Below are 19,769 nucleotides of genomic sequence, written 5' to 3' on the forward strand. Positions count from 1 at the left end.
GGTGATGCAACAGGACAATGACCCAAAGCATACAAGTAATTCAACAAAACAATGGCTGCAACAGCACAGAATACACCTTCTGGAGTGGCCCAGTCAGAGTCCTGACCTCAACCCGACTGAAATGCTGTGGCATGACCTTAAGAGAGCGATTCACACCAGACATCCCAAGAATATTGCTACACTGAAACATTTTTGTGAAGAGGAGTGGTCCAAAATTACTCCAGATCGTTGTGCAGGTCTGATCTGCAACTACAGGAAATGTTGGGTTGAGGTTATTGCTACCAAAGGAGGGTCAACCAGTTATTAAGTCCAAAGGTTCACATACTTTTTCCTCCCTGCACTGTGTATGTTTACATGTTATGTGCAATTAAACCATGGCAACATCTAATGTTTGTGTAGTATTATGTTCAGCAGACTGTATTCTTCTATTGTTGTGACTTATATGACGTTCAGAGCACATTTTATGCCCAATTCATGCAAAAGTCCACGGAATCCCAAGGGGTTCACATACTTTTTCTTGCAACTGTATATGATACATAGTGGAGAAACAAATTAATGTCATTCATTTAGGGTTTACTTCTGCTGTACTTTAACTCTTTTGCTGCCACAGCCACTTTTGAAGTTTTTGCAAATATGTTAAAATGCACATTTACAGAGTAACAAAGAAAGACATGAGGGCTACCAGTGCTGACCTTCTTCTGAAAATGCTAGCTGCATGGCAGTCATGCTAATCTTCTGATTAGTCTCCTATTTGTGATCCTGCATTGTCACCCTGACACTTCCAATGGTGACTGCCAGTGGCCATTTGAACACACTTTGTGTTGGTCCACTTGTGTCACTGTCAAGAAACCTGGCATGCAGCCATCACTGGAATACATGCATGTAGAAAGAAATTGGCTGCAAAGAGGCTGGAAGAGATCTGCAGCATTTTGGTGCAAAAAAGGATGAATTAAAAAAAAGAAATACATCTTATTTTAAAAAAAATGTGCAGTATATGATACATAGTGGAGAAACAAATTAATGTCATTCATTTAGGGTTTACTTCTGCTGTACTTTAACTCTTTTGCTGCCACAGCCACCTTTGAAGTTTTTGCAAATTTGTTAAAATGCACATTTATAGCCTGAAGATTAGGTAAAATCCCCAAATATTATATATTTTCTGAAAGCAGAGACCCTGAAAAATAACACTGTGGAAGCATTTTTTATGTCACGTGATATAAGCAAACATGGCCTTGCATGCGTGTCTGCTTAAGTATGCCCAAATGAACGAGACCTTACAGCAAGCCCAATCACTTCTAGCAGAAAGCCAACAGTAGGCTTAGTGGGTGTGAACACAGCCCTGGCTGCTAAATGGTGTAAACACCTTCCAGGAAAAGAAGGGGTTAATGGGCACATACTCAGGCTAGGTTCACATCTATGCAGGCTGAGGTTGATGCATTTTTCCAGGGTGTTTTGCATTTTTAAACGTATTTTTGCCACATTTTTGCTGCGTTTTTTGGGGTTTTTTTACTAATAGGAATGTATGACAGTTCTGTTCATGAAGTGCAACTCTGATCTGACTTTGAGACGACTTTATACTCTCTGGAACTCAAATAGTATCAAAGTAGTGCAGGAACCTTTAAGTGACCAAAGTTGTATGCTAGTGTTAGGATTAAGGGTTAGGGTTTATGGCTAGAATTGTTAGGATTAAGAGCTAGGGTCAGGGTTAAGGGCTAGGGTTAGAGTTAGGGTTATTGGTAATCAGTAAGGTTAGGGTTAATTGTTAGGGTTAGCTTTTCCACCCTCAACAACTACTACTAATCCTAACTCTAATCCTAACATTTAACCCTAAACTTATCAGTCAGCACAAGACTAACCATATAAAAAATACTTTTAAAGAAAAGTCACTCACTTTCACCCTTAAAAGTAAATCAAAATCCAAACACCTTTTCTTATATAAATGCAACACCCATACAAAGTATCCTCAATATTTTAAATCACCATATATAGTACCATATAATAAAGTCCCATATAATAAAGTCCTTTTTCTTCCTCCAAGATAACTCTTTTTCGTGAAGTTAATACGTGAAGTTCCCAATATTCATGTACCTCAAAAAAATATAAACTCAAAATAGTGTCATACCCTTTAAAAATCAAAGATACGTGCCACTAATAGTGAATCATGCAAACACGCACAACTTGTGCACATTTTGAGTTTATATTTTTTTGAGGTACATGAATATTGGGAACTTCACGTATTAACTTCACGAAAAAGAGTTATCTTGGAGGAAGAAAAAGGACTTTATTATATGGGACTTTATTATATGGTACTATATATGGTGATTTAAAATATTGAGGACACTTTGTATGGGTGTTGCATTCATATATGAAAAGGTGTTTGGATTTTAACATTTAACCCTAACCCTAGACCATAACCCTAACCCTAGCCATTATCCCTAACCCTAACAAGCGACTTTGGTCACATAAAGGTTCATAATCAAAGAATCAAGACAAAAACGGAAAAAGTAAAGCAGCTAGCACAACGTGGCAAACCTTCTGTCTCCGCCAAAACAAAACACTATAATATCAATGTGCAGCGCTAATAAAAATGTGTGTTATAATCGATGACCAGTGTAATCGTAAAAGAGAAAAGAAACATCGTTATTTTATGATCTTTCCCTTCTCTTTTACAATCACACTGGTCACCATTGATTATAACACACATTTTTATTAGCTCTGCACATTGACATAAAGGTTCCTGAACTACTTTGATGCTTCTTGCCAAGCAGTGTAATGTCGCATCAAAGTTGCATCAAAGTCACGCTACCTGAACAGAACAGTCATACTTTTCTATTAGCAAAAAAAAGCAAAATGTGGCAAAAACACCCATTCACGGTTCCATTGAAGCCTAAACACGCAAAATGCAATCTGATGTGGGAAAAAAAGTCCCTGACCCTTTCCAAAAAACTCAGCAGCTGCATAAGTGTGAACCTAGGAAGGAAAACTTACTAATTGTTACCAAACTGCACAATTCGAAGTGCTAGGAGGTCGACTAAAGTAGAAGTCCAGATAACAGCACAAAAAAAGGGTTACAGCAGTTATACATTGATTCAAAATTATTAAACCTGAATTCCAGGAATTATGCTGACTATTTTCTACAACATCTTTGCACCTTTCTATCAGAACACCTGTTTAGTTTAATGAAGGAATAGTTTATACGGCGGTGGTAAATTGTTAGCTCTGGCTGTATAATGATCTCTTCAAAGAGAAAGAGCATGTGGCAAATCAATTTAGATAAAATTAATGTGAACAGAGTAAAAAAAAAAAAAAACCACAGACATCTTAATCAGACTGCTTTCGAAGCAGGTAAAATTATGTTAGCCACTCATTTAAAGTATACTGAAAGGCTAATTTATTTGCTCAGAGAGTGGTAAAATCAGGCAGTTTTGCTGCCCCTGACTGCCCACCTAAATAAGGGCACACAGCTGCTCAGGGCTATGGCAGAAATTTAGAGGAGGGTACCGCTACTGAACGCAGCCCATTCAAGTGACTAAGGCCGTGCTGCAACCGCATGCAATGCACACGGTTCCAACATGGTGAATTAGCATTTTCCTCCTGAAAAGTGATTCACTGCTGAGGGGAAGCAAAGGTGGCCACACATATCTACGAACCCTTAGACATGTAGAAGGATTAGAATCTCATTCCATTTTTTGCTGTCTGTGTCCCTACTGGGTAGAAACACCCTATTTGTCCTGGTAATCATTGTCATCAGGACAGAAAGTCCAGAATATTACAGTTGTTACAGTTGAGACGGGATCCCCCACTTTAAAGAGATTCTTCTTCATTCCTGTTGTGTTTCCAGGAAAGGAAAACATAAGACTAAAAAAGCACTATTCGATATTCTATCTAACCATTTTCTACATTATGAAAAAAGGTTTAGGCTTAATATACAAATTAACCTATATGGTCAAAGGTTTTTGACACCTTACATGAACAAGTGTGTTGAGCTACACTGCGAATCCCAGCGGCAAGAATCTACTAATTCCTGCAGCTGGGATTGACCGCTGTCATTGCACTGTATATGCTTTGTGGATAGAGTTATCCATACACAGATGTCAATGAATCAGTAGATTCATGCCGCTGTGACCAGCAGGATGGCTAACCACCTGTGAAAATGGAGCCTTACCATCACACCTAATTATATGGACAACCCTTCAAATTAAAGAGTTGCAGTATATATGTACCCAAACTTTTTTTGCAGTTTTGTACAAAATGGGGAAAGGTTTTCCCCGTCAGGTTTTACTGCTATGCAAGGATCTGTTAGAGAGATTTCCTTTTGCAGGGGGCAACTGGTTACCACGCAGGAAATTAGGATAAATCTGCATCTGTAAAACATACAATAAAGGGCTAAGAGAGGTAATAGTATTCCCCTACCAAAAAAAAAGTTATCTTGTCTGTATGGCTGTTGGACAGATTACTTCATTTTCTGTCTGGTAAAAAGGTTGTCCCTGGGACAGGAAGTGAGGAGAAATCTCTCTAACCCTAGGTTCACATCTGTGCAGGCGAAAATCCATGTAGCCGACCACCCACACAGAGAAATTATCTAATGGCACACCACCCGAACTGGAAAACACAACCGTACTGGGAATCGAGGTTCCCGTGCGGGCTGCGTTTTCCAAAGAAGTGCAGGGACTTCTTCCCTGCGTGTCACAGGCACGGGTGTCCATTCAAATGAATGGGTTCTCGTGCCCGTGCAAAATGTGGCCCGCACGGCTGCATATATGTGAACCAGGGGTTACAGAGACTCTGATGGCATTAAAACCTTACAGGAGTTCTAATCATTCCCCACTCTTTAACAAAAAAAAAGCATTGGCTATAGATGCACTTTAAAGCAAATTTAGGTCCAAAATAAAAATGGAACATATTTCATCATACTAGTCCTCAAATGTAATGGCTGTAGTCCTTTTCTCTCTTCAGGTCTTTCTTCCCTTTTCTTTGCCTAGAGATCCTATGAATGGCACACTTCCTGTTCCACAGTGAGAACACTCACCGTACTGTATATATGGAACAGCAGTGTTGTCTCCCTAAATACAGATGCTTGCTTTAAAAAAGAAAACTAATGTCACCACTCCTAAGTACTTATAGTATAAGCTGCAATATAATATGTTTTAATTCTTGGAAGTGCCCCCATAGTAAAAATACATGGTTCATGCACCAATGCATGTTCATCTCAAACCATCTGCAAGCTATCGGTTTAATCAAATATTAATCCCTTTGCTCCCAATTAGTTGGGTACCACTATCTTATTTCCCTAGGGCACTGGTGACATAACCCTGGCCTCACAGCTGCCACCTTTGGGAAAAAGTATATTAATTTTTTTTCTGCACAGATGACACAGACATCATCAGTGGGCCAACCCTGAGAACTAGGAAGAAGAAGCTGGCCACTGACAATGTAGATTGTTGAAATAGTGGCATGGGTTTTCTGACTTGGGGTGGAGAGAGCAAGGTTACAGCAAGTTACGTCAGGCAAGAATATTTTTGTGTTTCCTAAAAGGATTTAATTTCCATTTACATTTGTTGTTAGTGTTTCCAGTAAAGGGCACTGTTAATGGTACAGCATACGCACGCATACAATGACATTAAAAGCAACTGTGACTTCCAGTATTTGGCAATAATTTGGGGAGGCCATTTTCTGTAGCAGCATGACTTTGTCCCTGTGAACATAGCCAGCTCCATAAAGAGCTAAGTTTTGTCTGCGTAGAGCCATGGCCTTAAGCTCATTGAACACTTTAGGGATATTTGGGGAACTTTGGGTAATGGCAATTGTAAGTCAGATGCAGTCACAACTACTGACTTCCAATCAGCAACAATTATGCTCATTGCTGAATGGGGATCAGTAGGCAACTGTGCAGGGGCATGTTGGACTGCTGAACATAGACTGTTGCTCTCATTCAGAGGTTTAATCTTTATTTAAATAAAACTAAATATAGGGCCCAGTGCCCAATAAAACAAATAAATAATGTAAGATATTTCAAAAACTATGATTGCCGGCATCCCCCGTTACCTTATTTTCCCTCAAATCAGAACTATTTCAAAGTACATGGATGCTAAGTACTTAAAAGAACGGCTAAACTGATACTTTAAAAGAAATACGTATGCATTTAGACTACGGTCGAAGAGAAAGTGCTATATATACATGTATACTGTGTATACATCTATATAGTATTACAGTGTTCTTTGTCTGCAGGAAAACAATATTAAACTGTACAATAAAGCAGAAATAAATGGCGGCCTTACTTCATCTCCAGGATCTCCTCGAGCTGTTTTCGGCGGTCTATCATCAAGTTGTTCAGGTGTGCTTCCTTGTCAGCAAGTGATTGTTGAGTTGCAGAGAGACGGGCTTTGGTGGAATCCAGCTCTTGTCTTGTCTTTTCAAGAGCATTCATGAGATCATCCATCTAAAGAAAGAGAAAGAAATTAGATTTTTTTTTCTTGGCAATTAATAAAAAGATTTTTAATTAAAGAAGTACATCTGGGTATACTTATAGAAGCTGAAGTAACAAATGGCCAAAATAAGCAACCTTTAGGCCAGGTTCACATCTATCTGTGTCTGCATTTGTCCCTTTTTGGTGCATTTTTTAAAAATGTGTGTTGTTGTGCATTTACTCATGAATTCAGGTTGAGCGGTTCCAGAATATTGGTTTTAAGTGGAGAAAACTGTTCTTTTCAGTCTTCTTCAGGTTTTGTAACTTCCGGGTTTTGGAGTCCAGAGGCTTCTAAGAGCTCTGGGAGAGGAGAAGCTTTGAACCCTGTGTCCAGGTTTTGATGGAGACCAGCAGGCTATGTGTGCAGGTGTGTCAAGCCTTTAAAATCAAGGGGTTGTCTGCAGTTCCAGGCTCCACCCAGGAGTCAGGAGGTCCCCTGCCCAGAGAGCTGCAAGAGAGAGACAAGAGCCGAAAGAGCTGCAAGAAAGCTGCAGAGGTTACAAGTAAGCATAGTATTGCTGGGTAAAAGTTTGAGGAACCAGTCAGAAGGGCGTATGATTGAGACCTGAGCAGTGGGGCTGCCAGAACAAGTTAGGAGGCTAATATAATTTATTTTTGTGTTTGAAACCCCTGTGAAGGCAACCTTTTGTTTCAGTGGAACGTTTGCTTTCTTTGTAAATAAAATTGTGCAAGCAAGCCCTAAACAGTATTTCCAGCCTGGAGTGTACTCAGTTTAAAAAACACCATATCTGAGTGAAACCCAGTTTCTGCACTTAGTCAAAGATAATCAAGTCATCTTCTGTGTTATAGTGCACATAATGGGGTTGATTTACTAAAGACAAATAGACTGTGCACTTTGCAAAGTGCAGTTCCTCCAGAGCTTAGCAAATGAGGTAAAGCTTCACTTTGCAAAGAATACCCAATCACATGCAAGGAAAATTTAAAAAAAAAACAAAAAACAAACAAACATGATTATTGCTTGCTCATGATTGGATGATGGAAGTAAGCAGAGCTTCTGCTCATTTACTAAGCTCTGGTGCACATGCACTTGCAAAGTGCACAGTCTATGTGCGATTAGTAAACCAGACCCTGTGTGCCTAACAATATAGCACTACTATGAATATAATAAAAATGGAATGATTGTCCTGTGGTACAGATTGCGAGAACAATTGCAGAGATTCATCTTTTTCTATCAGCATAGTAATGACTGGCTGTTTCCTGAAATACTGTAGCAGAAATGATAACAATGGTTGTAGACCCACCCATGCACCCTTTATGCTCAGAGCTGAGATCGGAGTGGGAGTACTGAGAGCCCCGCCCCCGAACCTCTGAGAGCGGGCGGTGAGCCCAGGTGGGGAGGTAAAACTTTCTCCACATAGACTGCCTGTGGACTATTATATCCTAAACCCTGACTTGTTGTTTACCAACTGTATAGATGTGAGTTACTGAAAGGAAGAATTTTAAAAATGGCTACTTAGTTGATCTCCTGTAGTACTTCCACAGTCTCTGGCTATCTCTTTTAGTACATCTGCAGTCTCTGACTATATCTCTGCAGTCACAGTCTCTGACTATATCTGCAGTCTCTGGTTATCTCTTGTAGTAAATCTGCAGTCTCTAGCTTTCTCCTGTTGTACATCTGCAGTCTCTGATCATTTACTGTAGTACATCCACAGTCTCTGATCAGATGAGACTAGAGAAGGAGTAGGGCATGGGATGGAGGAGATGGGACTGGCAAAAGAGGAGGACATGGGATGGAGGAGATGACACTGGAAGAGGAATGAGGGAGATGGGACTGGAGGAGGAGTAGGACATGGGATGGAGGAGGAGTAGGACATGGGATGGAGAAGGAGGAGGACATGGGATGGAGGAGATGTTTACATTGCTTTATGTTAATATTGTTAAACTTGTTGTTAATATTTATTTTTGTAACTTTATTCTGCATAAAACATTTAACAGTGTAATTTCAAGGAATAATTTACGAGGGGGTGTTTAGGGGAGGGATTAGGGGCAGGGTAGAGGTTGGGTGGGACAACTGGTGGCAAGTAACTCTTAAGGCCTGGCTAGTAGCTCAGTATTTCAAATTTTGAGCCCTGCAGTTATTGTACGGAAATAATTAAATCGAAAATACCGAGCACACTCGGAAACAAAGAATGACCCGGTAGAAAATGGCAATGAAAATAAAAATCGCACACAAGATAGAAATTTCATACTCTGAATCAATAAAGAGCTACAAACAGTGAACAGTAGCATATTTTTTCTGTAACAATAATCACGCTACATGAGTATGTAGATGCATTTGCCTTTGTCTTTTGAGAATTACTATACAAGTTAATATTCTTGGTTCTATCATGATACATACATCCGTGGAAAATCGGAACAACCGTTTGTCCTATTTTTTCATAGCATGTAAAAAGCTTTACTGTTTACCATGATGATGCATTGCTCAACTGGAGGCACACTCGTTTTAGTGCTGTGGCAGCTTACATGGAATTTATGGGGTTTGGATCCCAACAGTTTTCCTCCTCTGTAACTATGGCAGGACAGTCCAGCATTTCAATATATTTATTAAAACGCAGCAAAGAATAAAAAATCTATGATGCGTGCACCAAATGCTTTTATAAACCCAGATAATACCTTGTAAAAGTGGAGATGATATCCACACTGTGCTGCACATAGCCTGCACAGAGGGATAAGTGGGATGAAAACCAAAAGTCGCTCCCCTACATGGGGAGTATACAAGACCACAGTCACCCTGCACAAGGAGAGAAAGCAGCAGTGACTAGTCTTTATTACAGGAGGTTCCTGCACAGAGAAAGTACAGGAACAGGAGTCTGTACGAATAGGGGCATCATAGTGCCTAAGTAGTTAACACTTCTGCCTGGCAGCACTAGGATTGTTGGGTCAAATCCCAACCATGACACTACAGGGTTTATTTACTAAAGCTGGAGAGTCCAAAATCACACTCCCTTCTGCATAGAAACCAATCAGCTTCCAGGTTTCATTGCCAAAGCTTCATTGAACAAGCTGAGGTTAGAAGCTGATTGGTTTCTATGCAGAAGGGAGTCTGATTTTGGACTCTCCAGCTTTAGTAAATAAACCCCTACCTGTCTGAAGTTTGCTTGTTCTCCATGTGCCTGCGTAAGTTTCCTCTGGGTACTCTGGTTTCCTCCCACACTCCAGAGACATACTGGTAGGATAATTTGCTCCTGTCTAAATTGGCCCTAGTATGTGCATGTATGAATGTGAATTAGGGACATTAGATTGTAAGCTCCTTGAGGGTTGGGACTGATGTGAATGTTGTGTATATATATATATATATATATATATATATATATATATATATATCACTGCATAAATTAACAGCACTATACCTGTAAAATATAAATACATACTGAAGCCAAGACTGCAGTAACAACACACATGCCTCTGGCATTTAAACCATATTTGTTGTGCTTGGAGAGGAGAAGGTTTAGGATTCCTGTAATGGCTTAAATGCTGTTAATTTCCCCACTGAGAAGATTTCACATGTTTAGACTCCATAGTGGAGATGTTCCTTCTCTCCCCGATCTGTCTGAAACATACCATTTGGAAAGGGCAAATCTTCATAATGTACACAGAGAGCAATAGAATCCTGACCAAAGTTCAAAACCTTCCTAACTCTACTAGAAACTTGGTTTTATTACTGCCTGCAGCCTCATGGTGGGGATTGCCCTTCTTATGATAGTATGTATTCATATCTCATTCCATCACAAAAATAAGAGGATTCCCCAGTTCAGAACAGTGGGTAGAGCCATGTAAATCATCCCTTTACACACAATTAGCCAGATGCACATCCAGATCCACTTGTGTATCGTGCAAATATGGCCTAACATTATTGAACCATTTAATCCAAACTGCATATAGCTGTTTTAGGCTTCTAGGCCATCATCGGTGCACTGTATGGAAATAATGGCTTCTATGGAATATGGCTTGGGATCCAACAAGACAGTATAACCATTTAGGTCATGATGAGAGGGGGATAAATGAATCAAAAAGCTGTCCAGCCGTATAAGTGCATAGCCCAGTAAAGCCTTCTTAGAACAGAACATATTTACATGTCTTATTCCATCACATATACCAAAAATAAGAGGATTATTCCCTTTTTCATGGTAGCCCATAGCCATGTAGATTATCCCTTTATGCCCCAACAGCTAGATGTACAGAACAGCTCATGTATAGTGCAAATATAGCCTAATATTATATATATATATATACACATTATATACCAATTATATAATAATATTCTAGAGCCATTTAAGTTAAGATGTATATAGGAGTCAACGCACAGATAACTATACATGCACGAGTCAACTGTCCCATCTCCATATTGGCATCCCATCATTATAACTATAAATTGAAATGGTAAATAATTAAACTGGAGGAAGGAATATTGGGTTTAAAGCATGGCGGTTTCAGATGGTAGCTATAAGAGTTGCTGTGGGAAACTGCTACTCGTTAGCGTCCTTGCTCCAGTTTCATAAATCAGTCCCAACAGGTGCACAGGCCAAAACATGCTGTCACCACAGAAACCAGCCAAATATTGTGGTTGCCTAGATGAAGAAGAAGGATAAATTATTGTACAGAGAATGATGTGAGAAAGCAAGGGACAGCCCAAGAAAGGCTCTGTTTAGAGACAAGCCTTTACAGACGCTTTGTTGCAGAACCCACATCCCTGTAAAATGCTATGTGTAAGTGTTAGGTAAACACACTTAGGAAAACGAGGCTTTCTGATTATTACGTTTTCTTTTACAAATAGTGAGATGCCTCAACGATAGCTTTAAAAAACAAAGATAAGAGCTCTTGAAATTATAGATCTTATTGTGAAGGTTTTATTTTAGAAATTTACACAGATATCCAAGGTATTTTCTTTGAACAGCTAACAAAGTGATGGGTTTACAAGCCAGCTGCAACATGCCAGAGACCTCGGCTGTGGCTCTGTAGAGAGATCATAAGACTTTTTCTCTCCAAGGCTTTCTCAGGAGAAAACAAAAATGGCTACCTGGAAGACGAGCAAATCAGTAACATTTCATATTGCTCATTTATTTAAAAAAGCTGCTTTATTCTACAGCTCTTTACAGAAAGCCATCTAGAACCATCTAGAGCAGTCTCTGTTTCCAATGGAGCTTACAATCCAATATCCCTAGCACAATAATACACATCCTGATTAGAATGGAAGCCAAATAATCAATTCCATCCTTTCTAAACCTTTTTAGCCTGGAGGAACCCTTCAAATAATTTTCAGGTCACAGGGAATCCCTGTTAAAATCAATTATTGGTAGTCAGAAGGAAGAATGCCCCTTACATCAGTGGCTAGAAGAATGAATGTCCCCTTTACAGTAGTGACCAGAATGCTACCTTTACAGACAACTAAAACAATTATTGGTGTTGCACAGCTGGCTTGGCCAAATGGCATTGACCCGAAACTATGCAGGTACCATAAAATGGGAGTCAGTTCAGAACCTCTAGAACAGCCTTTCTCAGCCTTTTCAACACAAAGGAACCCTTGAAATAACATTCTGGACTCAGGGATACAGATGTCTATACAAATCGCAACAAAAGTAGTGTATGCACTACTTTAGAAATCGGTGCGTCTCCAACCAAGTCGGAACTGCACCAATATGACCGCTCTAATAGCGGACAATAGGGTGCAACTTGGTATAGAATTTGTAAATCGTATGCCAAATCACACCCGATGTGACCAGGGTGTTACTCCATTTTACTCCCACACGACAAAGAAATGCTAGTAGACTAACTAGTTGCTGTCCAAACTGATCCTAGTAAGCATGTGATTGTATCTATGCATGTGAGACCTCAGATTGTAAGCTTCTTGAGGGCAGGAACTGATGTGAATGTACAGTATGTAAAGCACTGCATAAATTATCAGCCCTATAACCAAATACTTGTAATTAACGAATACATATAGAAATGGTGCAATGATACTTATCTATCCAGGCCTCCTCATTATCTACCTGTTACAGGAGTTCCAGGTGCATAAACGTATTGCCCACCTATGTGACAGTATATTCGTCTCGGTGGTTGGCTGCTCAGGGCCTCGTATTGTTGCATGGGGGTGGTCAAGTGTTCCCCCATTCTGGGAAGCCACACTCCATTAGAGCTACAATGACAGAGCGGTGATCCTGCACAGGAGTGCCGATAGTCAAGCATAACCCTCTGGAGATGGGGGAGAGACAGCCAGGCAGCTTTTATTTTCAAAAGAACGTCAGAAATATCAATCTATGTATTTCTCTCAGTAGTTTCTTTTTAAGAATGATCATGACAGTCAAATCAATAGCACTTCATAAAGGAGATCTGCAATGGCAGACTCCATATTTCTATCATGGCAGGTTTCCTTTAAAGCATATGCTGGCACCTATAACAGCTGGGTATTAAGAAATGGCATTGAACATCATGATGCAATACCATATTTGCTTTTTTGATTATTACATTTTTAAGTGTGTTTATGGTGCAGGCAAACTATGAGGGGTATTCAAGTCAAACTGGGACTTTTAATTTTACAGATATAAAAAGGGATGCTAGCGTGGCGGTACTATACGCAGTAATAAGTGACATATCGGCATGGATGTCACTCCACTTCCTCAAACTCAATCTTTCCAAAACTGAGCTCTTAGTATTCCCCCCAGCCCGTGCCCCCTCCCCTGACTTCTCCATCAAGATCAATAACACAATAATCAGTCCCTCCCCTCATGCCAGGGTGCTAGGTGTAATCCTAGGCTCCCATATGTCCTTTCAGCCCCAAATCCAATCCCTGTCCAAATCTTGTAGACTTCACCTCCGCAACATCTCCAAGATACGCCCGTTCCTAACCTCGGAAACCACTAAGCAACCTATCCACTCTCTTGATATATCTTGCCTTGACTTTTTTAACTCCCTCCTCATTGGCCTAGCTCATCGCAGGCTATCCCCTCTTCAGTCTATCATGAATGCTGCTGCCAGAATCATCCACCTTACTAACCGTTCTGTATCTGCCACCCCTCTCTGCTAATCCCTCCACTGGCTTCCCATTGCCCAATGGATAAAATTCAAAACACTAACAATAACGTATAAAGCCATTAATTACTCTGCCCCAAATTACATCACCGATCTTGTCTCTAAATATCACCCAAACCTCTCTCAAGACCTTCTACTCTCTAGCTCCCTTGTATCTTCCTCCCATGCTCGTATCCAGGACTTCTCCAGAGCTTCCCCCATCCTCTGGAACTCTCTACACCAATTTATCAGACTATCGCCTACTCTGCTCACTTTTAGGCGATCTCTGAAAACCTATCTCTTCAGGGAAGCCTATCCTGCCCTCAGCTAATGATGGAATCTTCTACTCTTCCAACCAGTCCATCCCCCACAGTTACTACCTTTTGTACCACTAGTCCCTCCCTCCTAGATTGTAAGCTCCAAGGAGCAGGGCACTCAAATCCCTCTTGTATTGAACTGTATTGTTTCTGTATTGTCTCCCGTTATATTGTAAAGTGCTGAGCAAACTGTTGGCGCTATATAAATCCTGTATAATAATAATAATAAGTGGCAGGTGTGTCCTATTACTGATAGGCAGCGTACATGTCACGGGCCAGTCCAGAGACCGTTAATCAAGATGGCAGACACCAGTGTTAGTGCGTGCATGGAACAAAGTGTGGGGATGAAGTTTCTTGTGAAAGAAGGTGTAAACCCCGCAGATATCTACAGAAGACTTCTAACACCTTACTGCTCGGTTGCAATAAGACTTTTGAATGGTGTAAAAGTTTCAAAGATGGCCGTATGTCTGTCAGTGACGATCCTGGCAGTGGTGGTTCCCAGGCCACAGCAGTCATTGCTGTTAACATTCTGGACCCCCAAAAGAATTCCTCGAAGGTCAGCATTTCAGCAATGATGACGACGTGAAGAAGGCTTTCCTAGGATGGTTCAGGCATACTGACAAATCTTTCTATGCCGAAGCTTTTCAGGCATTAGATAAATTCTGGGATAAGTGTAGAAATGTAGCAGGGGAGTATGCAAAAAAAATAAATGCAGTTTCCACGCCTTGAAAGTTTTTCTTTTATTATATAAACTCAAAAGTCCAGGTTTGACTTGAACACCCTTCTTATAAAGCTTTATTTAGATTTTGATATTAAAGGAAACAATTAAGGTAATTATAGTGTTTTACCATAAATCAACACATGTACACAGGTTTTCTATTGTTGTAAATGGTGATAGTTCATTGTGCAATGCCTTGATGTGCATTGCCCATTATTTGATGTGTCATTTTATGTTATGGGGCCTATTATTAACATGGGCAGTGCATGAAAATGCATGATTGTTGATAATACATGAACAAATAAATGAAAGTGCATATGTAAAGGTGTAATTCCAGCCTAAAACTGTTTACAATAGCATTCTCAACCAGGGTTCCATGGAACTCCTTAAAAGGTAGCTCTGGGTTCCTTAAGCTGTGGCTCACTAATTTCTCATCTGATACTACCTACTTAAATCCAAGACAATGCCACTTTGCAAAATCACCAACATCCGAAAGCATTTTGACCACTACTTTAGAGTATTACTAAACCCACAACAGTAAAATCAGTCTGTATATGCAGTAAAGCATGCTTGTTATACTCACTGTGGAACCTAAGGAGTTAATCCTCTGCATTGTGTAAAAAGGCCATTTGATCCTTTCTTCTATGTTCCTCTCCTTTTTCAAGCGACCACCTCTTATGTCCGGATAAGACAAACTGAACTGTAGGATTTGCACATGCTCAGTTTGGTGTGTATTGCTAGAGAGGTTTTTTTTCCTTCTTGGGAGAGTGCATGTGATCAGCACAGGGCCAATCAGCACTGGTCAGACAGAGGTCAGGTTTTTTGTATCCTAAACCAGAAAGAAAACGCCTCCTTCAAGTTTTAGCCAGTGCTGGGCTGGACACTGATAGAAGTCACAAGACTGCTCTAACATCTGATGAGAAAAGGTATTTAGCAGTGTATATTTACTAAACTAATTGCATTTCCATGTTCTGTGTACTGTGGGAGACCAGATATAGTGGATGCAGGGTCCTGGGTTTAGTAACACTTTAGGAGTTGCATTCTTCCTACTGACTACCAAAGTCACTGACTACCAAAGACCCCTGATGAAAAGAAAGGAAAAGGGAATGGTAGGTAAGGCACAGTTGGAGGCTGGGAGCAACACCTTTTATAGCCAGTCACCTAGCCAAATACTTAGCAAAGTACCTACGGCAGACCTAAAAGAGGGCCAAATTTGGGCAGCACAGTGGCTAAATGGTTTGCACTTCCACCTGGCAGTACTAAGGTTGTTGGTTCGAATGCCAACCACAGCACCATCTGTCTGGAGTTTGCATGTTCTCCCTGTGCCTGCGTGGGTTTCCTCTGGGTACTCCGGTTTCCTCCCACACTCTAAAGACATGCTGGCAAGTTCATTGGATCTGGTCTAAATTGGCCCTAGTATGTGTATGTATTGATGTAAGTTAGGGACCTTAGATTGTACGCCCCTTGAGGGTTAGGAACTGATGTGAATGTGCAATATATATGTGAAGTGCTGTGTATATTGATGGCGCTATATAAGTACCTTTAATAAATAACTTTCTGTATAAAGGTGGGGCAGAAGAAAGGTTCAGGCTTAAACAGAGGTTGTCTAGAACAGCGACAGCTCCCAGCGTGGATGTCCTCATGGGCATACATAAAAATACCTTCATTCTACCACCAGCTCTGATAACAGCAAGTCAGAACCTGCAGCTGACATATTACAGAGGGACATTTATATGAATTCCAGTCATAAAATCCACATGCCGGATATAAAGAATAAGAGCTTGTGTTACTGGGAAAGATTGTCTCTTTACTTGTACTGTAAAATGCAGAAAATGTGTGCACTATCTTTCAATATTTCTGATGCTCGCTCCTATCTGCACAGCTCACTGAGAACATCCACTGATCATTCTTGCCTTATAGTGACACCTTTTGGAATAATAGGAAATTGTACTTGTGTGGGTTCACATTGGCGGCCAATATGGACAACATTATACTGTCTTACCATACCAGTGCATGGGTGTGTTTTACAAGGGTTTCCACACATGAACACATTTGACATGAATTTAATATTTGGGTCTTTAAATTAGCAGTAAACTAAAATAAATCATCTTATAAGAGAGAGGGAAACTTATAGTATTCAAAAATAAAAATGTAATTGATATTGTCATTAAAAACATATCCATTACAATCTTGCAGAGTGTGGAATGGCAGGTCAAAGACCTGTAAATATAACTGATTAACACTTTTGCTGCCAACATGTAAATGATCCAGCTAGTCACAAAGTTAATCAGGATGAAAAAAATGTTCATGTCTATGCAAGTTCACCTTTTCAGAAAAAAATAAAAGGTGAGCTAACACCATATAACCAAAAGAAACAGCGCTGCGAGAGTGGGTAAGTGTGAACCTCATAATGAGGTGTATCTTTATTAGAGTGCAACAGACCAAAGTATATGGTGGCCTGGGCAAGGTGGAAGGACTCCTTGGCAGGGGCAGACTGACAACTCATGGGGCCCCCGGGCAATATGGGATCATGAGGCCCCTGTGTCCTTGCCCAAACTCAAAAAAGCCTATGAAAAAGGTACCAGGGGCATCTCATGGGGGCCCCTACTGACCTCGGGCAGTGCCCGAGTTTCCAAATGGTCAGTCCACCCCTGCTTCTTGGGTATTGCAGGGGAGAGCAGAGAAAGTGCTCCTGTGCACTGGTGGAAAGCCCGGAGATCACGGCGTCCCAGAACTGGCATCACCACGATCTCGGAGGAAGCGGAAGGGAGCACTTCCTCTGCTCTCCCCTGCAATATCCAAGGAGCGATCGGTCCTTCCACCTTGCCCAGGCCACCATATACTTTGGTCTGTTGCACTCTAATAAAGGTACACCTTGATGTGAGGTTCACACTTGCCCACTCTCACAGCGTTGTTTTTTTTGGTTATTATTATACAGGATTTATATAGCGCCAATAGTTTGCTCAGCACTTTACAATATAAAGGGAGACAATACAGCAACAATACAGTTCAATACAAAAGGGGTTAGGAGGTCTCTGCTCCTTGGAGCTTACAATCTAGGAGGGAGGGGCTAGTGGTACAAAAGGTAGTAAATGTGGGGAATGAACTGGTAGGAGGAATAGAAGATTCCATTATTAGTTGAGGGCAGGATAGGCTTCCCTGAAGAGATAGATTTTCAGAGATCGCCTAAAAGTGAGCAGAGTAGGTGATAGTCTGATAAATTGGGGTAGAGAGTTCCAGAGGATGGGGGAAGCTCTAGACACGAGCATGGGAGGAGGAGACAAGGGAACTAGAGAGTAGGAGGTCGTGTGAGGAGCGGAGAGTACAGCTTGGGTGATATTTGGAGAAAAGATTGGTGATGTAATTTGGGGCAGAGTTATAAGTGGCTTTATATATTATTGTTAATATTTTGAATTTTATCTGTTGGGCAATGGGAAGCCACTGGAGGGATTGGCAGAGAGGGGTGGCTGATACAGAACGGTTAGTAAGGTGGATGAGTCTGGCAGCAGCATTCATGATAGACTGAAGAGGGGATAGCCTGCGATTAGATAGACCAATGAGGAGGGAGTTACAATAGTCAAGGCGAGAGATAACAAGGGAATGGATAAGTTGCTTAGTGGTTTCTGAGGTTAAGAACGGGTGTAACTTGGAGATGTTATGGAGGTGAAGTCTACAAGATTTGGACAGCGATTGGTTACATGGATTCACTTTACAAGTGGTTATTACAGCAGCAGTGATGGGGATTATGACTTGTACATCTTTTGACTGTATATGGGATGGTTCTGTCTGTGCTTGAATGTCTGACATATTGAACTAACATCATATACTCTCCAACACCCCCCCTACCACATACTCTGATGGATCTATCTCCACACGGGATGAGTTGTCAGTGTCCATGCAGCCAATTTCCAGGGATTTGAAAAAAATGTGTTTGTCTCCCTTTATGCAGCGCTTCCAGGATAGATCAGAGCAATTCTGATTGGTCAGTGCTGGTAGAAAGAAGTGGGAGGAAAGCAGGGATTTCATATCCCTGGACTGCTGCATTGGATGCATGGGCACAGACGGCCCATTACCCACAGAGGTAAGTACAACAGGGACTGAGGAAGGAAAGGCAGTAGGGCATATGGTGTTAGTTTTAATTTTTTTCTGAAGAGGTGAACTAACTCTGTAAAATAAAAATAAATTAATTAAAATGTTCCACCCCAAAAAGTCTAAACCACTAGCTGATCAAGAGAAAGGCAAGAAATGCTCAAAGGATGCTCTCAATTATTCTGAAACAGAAAAAATCCTTCTTGCTTCCTTAGACAATCGGATTCTCCCAAAAACCAAATGTCTGCAGTTTATATTATAGTAGTTATATCATATTATTAATAGTAATTATATTATTTTCCATTTTCAAACATCCCTTATTTGAAGGAATCTACAGAGTTGGCTAGAACTAGCTCCTTTAAAAGACTATTCCACAGTTTCACAGCCTTTTCTGTAAAGAAGTCTTTCTGTACATGATAGTTAAACCCCTTTTTCTCTAGTCACAACACGTGCCACCTCATCTTTTGCCATAACCTTGCACTAGGTCTACAATGTGACCCATTTACGTATTTATACATGGGAGAATGCTACAGAGAACAGTGCTCACATGTCGGTGGCATTTTATGCAGCATTCCTATTTGTCACCAGGCTGAAGATACCTGGAAAAAAAGTATGAATATTGGCAATTGAAAAAAATAAATGTGGACAGAGGATATCTGTACTGGACTTGATATTGGCACTGACTGTGGGTATCCTGACACCGTTTAAAGTTATTGGACCTTTAAAGGGTGTCAGGTCCAAGCTGATTCATTTCAATATAAAGAATCTTGTTTTCTGCATTTGATGTTCTGCTGGAATGTTGCGATACATCCTCACCTCTCTGAGACTACCCTTTCAAGTCCTATTCCTTCATGTCAAACACAATGATCCTGATCTGACAAGTCTGTCAATCGCAGCCACATCCTGTATATTCTCAGGTGTCAGGTTTCTACAACTTCCCCACACTGTTCAGCTAACAACCGGAACTGGAAACCTTTTCCCAGCAGGCGATTTCATTTTTCTAACTGAAGATCTTTAAACTACCCAGAGACATAAGACAGCGCCTGCCTGGCTACTGACCGACTGCTAGTACACTCTCATATGAATGATTATCCCATAGGCAATGAAATAAGAAAATGATATGTCCACAAAACATACATGAGATGCTTCCAGA

At 40.6% G+C, this 19,769-nt stretch overlaps 1 protein-coding gene across 11 annotated transcripts in view; it reads right to left on the bottom strand.

Moving 5' to 3' along the window:
- The window catches only part of ERC2 (ELKS/RAB6-interacting/CAST family member 2), a 1,463,345-nt gene that overhangs the window by 709,068 nt on the left and 734,508 nt on the right, over positions 1–19,769 (bottom strand). For all 11 annotated transcript variants that reach the window (XM_089681887.1, XM_089681886.1, XM_089681885.1 and 8 more), the window contains one exon: positions 6,279–6,439. In XM_089681887.1, coding sequence (XP_089538013.1) covers positions 6,279–6,439 — 161 coding nt within the window. The remainder of the gene's footprint in view (positions 1–6,278; positions 6,440–19,769) is intronic.

Source organism: Staurois parvus, unplaced genomic scaffold, assembly GCF_062004578.1.
Source record: "Staurois parvus isolate SC_StPar_1 unplaced genomic scaffold, SC_StPar_1.0 ptg000282l, whole genome shotgun sequence".
Taxonomy (NCBI): domain Eukaryota; kingdom Metazoa; phylum Chordata; class Amphibia; order Anura; family Ranidae; genus Staurois; species Staurois parvus.